This window comes from Abramis brama (genome assembly GCF_963993115.1).
Source record: "Abramis brama genome assembly, chromosome: 3".
NCBI classification, from domain to species: domain Eukaryota; kingdom Metazoa; phylum Chordata; class Actinopteri; order Cypriniformes; family Leuciscidae; genus Abramis; species Abramis brama.
Genome location: NC_139965.1, coordinates 1,659,599 through 1,668,578, shown reverse-complemented (window position 1 = coordinate 1,668,578; position 8,980 = coordinate 1,659,599). Strand labels below are relative to the sequence as shown.

The window sequence follows — 8,980 nt, the reverse complement described above, 5'->3', positions numbered from 1 at the left end:
TCACGAAATGCAAGTCTTTGTACACACAACTTCTGTTCACAATACTTGTGATCTACATGCAATTGCAGAGTTTTGAGGTACATTTATAAACACTGCAGTCGGATTCAATGCATTTGGATTTATGAAAATCTGAAGTTTGATTTTTACATTTCTCAAAAAGCCAATAAATCAAAGAACTAAGCAGAAACTGGGATGTGGGAGGAGGGAGCTGATGAATCTGATGATGGATATGGCAGCTGGAATATAAAAAATAAAATAAAAATCTAAAAAGGGAAATACTGAGAACATGGCATTTGGTTACTAATTGTACTGATAGCTTTTTATTGATAAATAAATAAATAAATACATTAACAACTCTAATGAATTCCAATAGTTTTATCAGAGTTTATCTGAAACCTTGAAAAAATATATGCTTTTTTAAAATATTACAGAGATAGTTATACATTACATTTTTTTATATATATATATATATATATTTTACAATGGTATTCAGTAGAGAATGAGGTTGACATGTAGCTAGAAAATACTTCATTAAGTTCCCCAATTACCCAATTGCGCATCCAGTGCAAACATGCAATACATTGATGAATTTAGAGTTAAATGCCCTTTGATTTACAGATTAAACTAATCATAAAATATAATTGTTAATTTTCATAATAGATAACAAATGACAGAAAGTACTATGACTAGGCATGGTTCAGCCTGTTCTGAAGGAATAGAAGCTGAAATTCAATGTATTGTCGTTTCAATGTCTAGTTTCCGTAGGCATCCTTCATTTGAGCAACATTCAGACCTGTCTGAACCAGTTATTGTGGGATTATGGTCAATCAAACCACGGAACCAGAAGTGACACAGCAACTAGAACTACAGCGGTCAACACACTGATCTTGCTGCTGACTTCAGCTGATGAAAATACTGCATTACAAAGAAAGAAGAGCAGAACAAACAACATTTATAAATATTTGTCATTCACGGTCAATGTGGAATTTATCTAAAGCACATCTTTATTTACATGACGGTATTAATCAAAGTATAAACACTAATATAAGCAGACAGTATTTTCCTATAGTACAAAATTAAAGTGCAACGCTTACCTGTGCCATTTATCACAATTTCATTTGTGAAGATCTGGAAGGGTAACGAGTTGTTTCTGGCTGCTCGAACAATAGTGTTCACTATCTGGTTGCTGTTGGGGAGAGCGGTGTTCGCTGCAAATGTAAGATCCATGGAGTTTCGGATCGAGGCTACACTCCTTGTTTTTACACTGGCATCACTAGAGAGAGTTTCAAATCAAAATTCATTAATTAAAACTGAATGCTATATGTCAAAAGTTGTATTCAAGAACACGCAAGCATACACACATATGCATACCTGAAGTTGTTTACGGTTATGATGCTGAATGATGCAGGGTAATCAGCAAAGAAAAACGGTTCAAGCTGCAAAACAAGGGTCGTTTCAAGAAAATTAGTTTTATTTTCATAGCATGTTACCCAAAAGTCTTCACACTTCACACTTACCCCTGTTTTTATCATCGTAGCCCTATTCTTAAATTCAGTTGAACTTTTACTTGAAAGAGCATCCACAAAGGTTCCATTAGTCAGGATGGTCACTGGAATTATCTGCAGTGATTCTACAAAGGATTAAAAAGTAGAAAACTGTGTATCAGGTGGATTTTTCAAGAGATGTTAACATCGAAGAACTCAAATTTCATGTCAACTGTAATTTACTAATAACTTACTGATAACAGCAATAGAGTTCACATCAATATTAAGGTTAAAGCCTGAGTTTGGATTTGTAGCTGCTTCTTTTAGCGTCTGCACTATTTCACTGTTGCTGGGGATGGGTTCATTGGAGGTTTGGTCAAACACTAATTCAAGCTCTGCCTGGACATTTTGTTCTGCCCGGGTTTTGCTAACAGATCTGAAAGGAAACACATACAGTTTACATCTGGCAGTGTGGAAGACATTAGGATTTTGTATTTTATATTTTTTGTCTTTTATATGTTCAGTAAAAAAAAAAAAAAAGAAACCCACTTGAAAGCAATCACAACAACTCTGATGAAAAGAGGTCCATACTTTAGTTTATATACTTTGTTACACTGTGGAAGAGTCAGATTTGGCAATGTTATTAAATATTGTGTCATAATAAAATAATTTATGTATTACATTTTAATTACATTTTGGTTGCTTAAAGCTCACCTCAGTTTCAACTTGTTGTGCTAGGTTCTTAAATGCCTCGCTTGCCGTATTTCCTAGATCTGAAGTGAAAACTACAAAAATTATCATCTCTATGGTTACAACTGGTGGAGGGCGTGTTGGAACTGCTGTTGTGGTGGTTGTTGTTGTTGTGGTGGTGGTGGTTGTTGGTGTTATTTTTGTTGTGGTTGTTGTTGGTGGTGTTGTGGTTGTTCTTGTTGTTGGTGGTGTTGGTGTTGTGGTGGTTGTTGTTGGTGTTGTGGTTGTTTTTGTTGTTGGTGGTGTTGGTGTTGTTGTTGTTGTTGTTGTTGTTGGTGGTGGTGTTATGGTTGTTCTTGTTGTTTGTGGTGTTGTGGTTGTGGCTGTTGTGGCTGTTGTTGGTGTTGTTGGTGTTGTTGTTGTTGTTGGTGTTATGGTTGTTCTTGTTGTTTGTGGTGTTGTGGTTGTGGTTGCGGTTGTGGCTGTTGTTGTTGTTGTTGGTAGTGGTGGTGGTGGAGGTGGTGTTGTGGTTGTGGCTGTTGGTGGTGTTGTCGTCGTTGTTTGATTGTTGGTCAGTCTGACTGTGACTGTAGTTGTGAGCGGTGCTGTTGTTTTAAGCAAAGGCTTGGTTGTTGTGTTGGTGAGTTGGTTTGTTGCATTAGATGGGGTAGTACTTGAAGATATAGAGTGCTCTGTAGTTGTTGTATGTTCGGTTGTAGATGTAGTTATAATCTGTGTTTTAGTTGTAGGTTTCAATGTATTTACTGTTGGCTGGATTGTAGCTATGGTGAGTTGGGTTGGTGTTTTAGATGGGGTTATATTTGAAGATGTAGACTGGGTTGCAGTTGTTGCCAGTGTAGTTATTACCTGGTTTGTAGTTGTTATGGGTGGTGAAATAATTATATTTGGCTGGGAAGAAGCGATAGTCTGTCTTGTAGTTTGAAGTGTAGGCTGAGTTGCAGTCATTTTAGGTGAGGTAAAGGCTAAAATTGTTGGTTGGATTGTAGTAGCTCTAGGTACGGACGTAGCTATAGGCTGTGTTGTAGGTGGAATCATAGGCTGGTCCAGAGTTGTATCAGGGGATGAAGATGAAGCATTTATTGTAGTTTGGGTTGCAGCAGATGTCAACTGGGTTGTATCGATTGAAATTAGTTTTTTAGTTATTTGCTGGCTTGTAAATATAGACTGGAATTTAGTTGTTGTAGATATGGGATATAGTTGTTGGGATGTAGCTGTGGTTGGGGCTGTATTTTTAGGCTGAAAAGTAGTTTCAACTGGAGACTGGGTTGTAATTGTTGTGGGTTGGATTGAATGAGTTATAGGTTGGCTTGAAGTTGTAGATTTGTCGGTAGATTTGTCTGTAGCTTGAATTGTACTGGTAGGTTGGGATACATTTGTTTGTTGGGCAGTAGTCGTAAGTTTTAAAGGGGTTAATGTTGTCTGTTGGGTTGGAATTGTTGGCTGTTTACTTGTAGTTGTTGCAGGGTTTGATGTCATTGTTGACTGGATTGAAGTTGATATTGCTTGGGTTGTAGTATTGGTCAGGGTTGCAGATATGTTTGTAGGTATATTTGTAGCTTGAGTTGTACTCAGAGGTTGGGTTAAATTTGTCAGCTGGATTGATGTTTTAGACTCTGCTGTGGTCTGGGATATATCTATAGTTATTGGTTTGATTGCAGTTTGTGTAGGTTGTAAAGTAGTCACAGAATGGGCTGTGTTTGTTGGCTGGGCAGTTGTTGAGAATGTAGCCTGGGTTGTAGCTGTAGTAAGCTTTGATGTAATTGTTGACTGGACCTCAGTTATAGGTTGGATTTTAGTTTGTGCTGCTTGTGAAATAGTTGCTGTCTGGACTGTATTTGTAGGCTGGGCAGTTGTTGAGAATCTAGGCTCGGTTGTAGCTGTTGCAAGCTGTGATGTAGTTGACTGTGCCCCTGTTATAGGTTGGATTTCCGGTTGTGTAGTTTGTAAGATGGTTACGGTCTGGACTGTAGGCTGGGCAGATGTTGAGAATGTAGCCTGGGTCGTAGCTGTTGCTGGTTGTGATGTAGTCATTTTTGACTGGGTCCCGGTTATAGGTTGGATTTCAGTTTGTGCTGCTTGTGAAATAGTTGCTGTCTGGACTGTATTTGTAGGCTGTGCAGTTGTTGAGAATCTAGGCTCGGTTGTAGCTGTTGCAAGCTGTGATGTAGTTGACTGTGCCCCTGTTATAGGTTGGATTTCCGGTTGTGTAGTTTGTAAGATGGTTACGGTCTGGACTGTAGGCTGGGCAGATGTTGAGAATGTAGCCTGGGTTGTAGCTGTTGCTGGTTGTGATGTAGTCATTTTTGACTGGGTCCCGGTTATAGGTTGGATTTCAGTTTGTGCTGCTTGTGAAATAGTTGCTGTCTGGACTGTATTTGTAGGCTGGGCAGTTGTTGAGAATCTAGGCTCGGTTGTAGCTGTTGCGAGCTGTGATGTAGTTGACTGTGCCCCTGTTATAGGTTGGATTTCCGGTTGTGTAGTTTGTAAGATGGTTACGGTCTGGACTGTAGGTTGGGCAGATGTTGAGAATGTAGCCTGGGTTGTAGCTGTTGCTGGTTGTGATGTAGTCATTTTTGACTGGGTCCCGGTTATAGGTTGGATTTCAGTTTGTGCTGCTTGTGAAATAGTTGCTGTCTGGACTGTATTTGTAGGCTGGGCAGTTGTTGAGAATCTAGGCTCGGTTGTAGCTGTTGCGAGCTGTGATGTAGTTGACTGTGCCCCTGTTATAGGTTGGATTTCCGGTTGTGTAGTTTGTAAGATGGTTACGGTCTGGACTGTAGGCTGGGCAGATGTTGAGAATGTAGCCTGGGTTGTAGCTGTTGCTGGTTGTGATGTAGTCATTTTTGACTGGGTCCCGGTTATAGGTTGGATTTCAGTTTGTGCTGCTTGTGAAATAGTTGCTGTCTGGACTGTATTTGTAGGCTGGGCAGTTGTTGAGAATCTAGGCTCGGTTGTAGCTGTTGCGAGCTGTGATGTAGTTGACTGTGCCCCTGTTATAGGTTGGATTTCCGGTTGTGTAGTTTGTAAGATGGTTACGGTCTGGACTGTAGGTTGGGCAGATGTTGAGAATGTAGCCTGGGTTGTAGCTGTTGCTGGTTGTGATGTAGTCATTTTTGACTGGGTCCCGGTTATAGGTTGGATTTCAGTTTGTGCTGCTTGTGAAATAGTTGCTGTCTGGACTGTATTTGTAGGCTGGGCAGTTGTTGAGAATCTAGGCTCGGTTGTAGCTGTTGCGAGCTGTGATGTAGTTGACTGTGCCCCTGTTATAGGTTGGATTTCCGGTTGTGTAGTTTGTAAGATGGTTACGGTCTGGACTGTAGGCTGGGCAGATGTTGAGAATGTAGCCTGGGTTGTAGCTGTTGCTGGTTGTGATGTAGTCATTTTTGACTGGGTCCCGGTTATAGGTTGGATTTCAGTTTGTGCTGCTTGTGAAATAGTTGCTGTCTGGACTGTATTTGTAGGCTGGGCAGTTGTTGAGAATCTAGGCTCGGTTGTAGCTGTTGCAAGCTGTGATGTAGTTGTTGTTGACTGGGCCCCGGTTATAGGTTGGATTTCCGGTTGTGTAGTTTGTAAGATGGTTACGGTCTGGACTGTAGGTTGGGCAGATGTTGAGAATGTAGCCTGGGTTGTAGCTGTTGCTGGTTGTGATGTAGTTATTTTTGACTGGGTCCCGGTTATAGGTTGGATTTCAGTTTGTGCTGCTTGTGAAATAGTTGCTGTCTGCACTGTATTTGTAGGCTGTGCAGTTGTTGAGAATCTAGGCTCGGTTGTAGCTGTTGCGAGCTGTGATGTAGTTGACTGTGCCCCTGTTATAGGTTGGATTTCCGGTTGTGTAGTTTGTAAGATGGTTACGGTCTGGACTGTAGGCTGGGCAGATGTTGAGAATGTAGCCTGGGTTGTAGCTGTTGCTGGTTGTGATGTAGTCATTTTTGACTGGGTCCCGGTTATAGGTTGGATTTCAGTTTGTGCTGCTTGTGAAATAGTTGCTGTCTGGACTGTATTTGTAGGCTGTGCAGTTGTTGAGAATCTAGGCTCGGTTGTAGCTGTTGCAAGCTGTGATGTAGTTGACTGTGCCCCTGTTATAGGGTGGATTTCCGGTTGTGTAGTTTGTAAGATGGTTACGGTCTGGACTGTAGGCTGGGCAGATGTTGAGAATGTAGCCTGGGTTGTAGCTGTTGCTGGTTGTGATGTAGTCATTTTTGACTGGGTCCCGGTTATAGGTTGGATTTCAGTTTGTGCTGCTTGTGAAATAGTTGCTGTCTGGACTGTATTTGTAGGCTGGGCAGTTGTTGAGAATCTAGGCTCGGTTGTAGCTGTTGCAAGCTGTGATGTAGTTGTTGTTGACTGGGCCCCGGTTATAGGTTGGATTTCCGGTTGTGTAGTTTGTAAGATGGTTACGGTCTGGACTGTAGGTTGGGCAGATGTTGAGAATGTAGCCTGGGTTGTAGCTGTTGCTGGTTGTGATGTAGTTATTTTTGACTGGGTCCCGGTTATAGGTTGGATTTCAGTTTGTGCTGCTTGTGAAATAGTTGCTGTCTGGACTGTATTTGTAGGCTGGGCAGTTGTTGAGAATCTAGGCTCGGTTGTAGTGGTTGCAAGCTGTGATGTAGTTGTTGTTGACTGGGCTCCGGTTATAGGTTGGATTTCCGGTTGTGTAGTTTGTAAAATGGTTACGGTCTGGACTGTAGGTTGGGCAGATGTTGAGAACATAGGCTGGGTTGTAGCTGTTGCTTGGTGTGATGTAGTCATTGTTGATAGAGTCTCAGTTGTAGGTTGAATTTCAGTTTGTTGTGAAGTTGTTAATGACTGGATCACAGTTGTTACAGGTTGAAATATAGTTGTTGTGAGGGTTGTAGTCTGGATGTTTTTTGTATCCTGGGGTGGTGTTGTAACTGTAGGCTGGCTTGTTGTTGGTTCGGTTGTTGTGGGTGTAATGGTTGTTATAGAAGGATTGGTTGAAGTTGTAGCATCATTTGTCGGCCTGACTGATGTTGTTTATTGTAAAATGAATAATTGTTTGTATTGTAGATTGAATTATAGTTGACAAAAAACAATTGAGAAGTGATATTAGTCTCAAATATAGTCTCCATAAAAATTCAATTCAATGATAATTTACTTTTTTTTGCTATATCAGCTGATTTACTTACCATCCACACTGGTTATATTAAATGTAGTTATTGCAATCATGATAACTTGTGTGATATTATTATCCTCAGGGACCATGTCCATTATGAATTCCAAATTCATGTCTGTGATTACTGATCCAGAACTACACATAAAAAGAGAGCAAAAGTTTTTTGTTAAAGGTTGTGTCGAATAGTGTGCAAGTTTCAAAATTAGCCTTTAGTTAATGTAATTAGATACATTGCATTTGAGAAAATATGTTATGTTGCTTGTTTTATGTATATTTTTTGGAGAAGTATTAAAGCATAGCAGGTGCAGTGATCAAAAACACCATTTATTAAACAAGCACTGATATTTGCATAGAGATAGAAATGACTAGGTATTCCAGAGATTACACAAAACAAGAAATGAAGAAATACTCACCGGAACCGAATAACTGTCAGTCCGAGGAAGGAGGTAAATGCTTTTTTAAAGATTGGCTCAAACTGTAGGAAAGTAACAAAGGCAGGTTAAACATTAAGTTATAAAGTTTAAAACATAGAAAAAATCCAGTACATAAAAAGTTATGGTGTTGATGAAAATGTTGTTGTATTTACTGTAACAATTATGTCAAAATTTTAGTATTTTTAGTATTTTTTTGCAGTTCTTTCTATTCTGTGTACTATTGTCTGTACTAAACAACATATTAAATAAAAAGGTATTTGAAAGGTTTCTACACAGCATACTTCATGTTTGACTCTTTGTTTTCGATTTGTAAACTGAGGGGAAGTTGAGTTCAGCAGTGCAAGATCAAACGCTTCATCACTGGTAAATCTGACAAGGACCGTAGTTGTAAGTGGTGTAGGCTTTGTTGCAGTTGTAGTGAGTTCCACTGCAGTTGTTAGTGGTTGTGTTGTAGATTGTGGTGCTGATTTCAAAGGATGAATAAATGGATATTAGTCTAAATCACAGCAAATACATAACTTCTCTTTTAAAACTAAATTCAAGTCACCTGAATGAAACACAAAGAAGCATGTTTTTTTTTAATAATGAAAACCTAATTTAATGACTTTAACGGACGACTGTCCATTCTCTCCAGTAGAATGCCAAATAAATAATTTACAAACTAATTTTTCACCTGGAAAAATATCAATGACCCTAGCACACATTTTGCATTGTCATGCATCACACAAAATACAAAAATGTGGGTTTGTCTAACTTACAAACGAGGGGACTTTCATGCGGAACAGTGGTCACACTGGTAGGTGAGCTCTCAATGGTAGTATCTAGTGATGTCATCGATCCTTCTTTATTTGCTGTAGTCCTGGATGTGGTTACTTCAGGTTGTGTTGTGGTCACTGAGGTTTCTTTTCCTTCGCTAATTCCTGTAGAGGACTCTGTTGTGAATGTGGTTGTTAGCCGTTCTGTTATTGCTATGGTTGATTTTGCTGTAATAGCCTTGGTTGATGTATCTATAGCTGTGGGCTCGGCTATGGCATGAGTGGTTGATTCTGCTGATGTGGATTTCATTTCTGTTGTGATGGATGAAGCTGACTTATCAGCAATTCCTATAGTTGTAAATTCTGTTGAAATCACTCCTGTTGTAGTTGATAAATCAGGAATCTTAGTTAATGATTTGGCTTCTGTAGTTGAGTCTGGTGTCATGAGTGTAGTTGATTGAA

General features: G+C 39.7%; 1 protein-coding gene across 1 annotated transcript; it reads right to left on the bottom strand.

Annotated features, from left to right (window-relative positions):
- Positions 1-301: 301 nt before the first annotated feature.
- Positions 302-5,752, bottom strand: LOC311080140 (uncharacterized protein). The gene is made up of 7 exons (XM_084109911.1): positions 2,199-5,752; positions 2,034-2,098; positions 1,739-1,920; positions 1,518-1,630; positions 1,372-1,436; positions 1,095-1,273; positions 302-915 (listed from the first exon to the last, which is right to left on the bottom strand). The coding sequence occupies exons 1-7, from the start codon at positions 5,574-5,576 to the stop codon at positions 824-826; spliced, it is 4,074 nt and encodes a 1,357-aa protein (XP_083966037.1). The 5' UTR covers positions 5,577-5,752; the 3' UTR covers positions 302-823.
- Between the last annotated feature and the right edge of the window lie 3,228 nt (positions 5,753-8,980).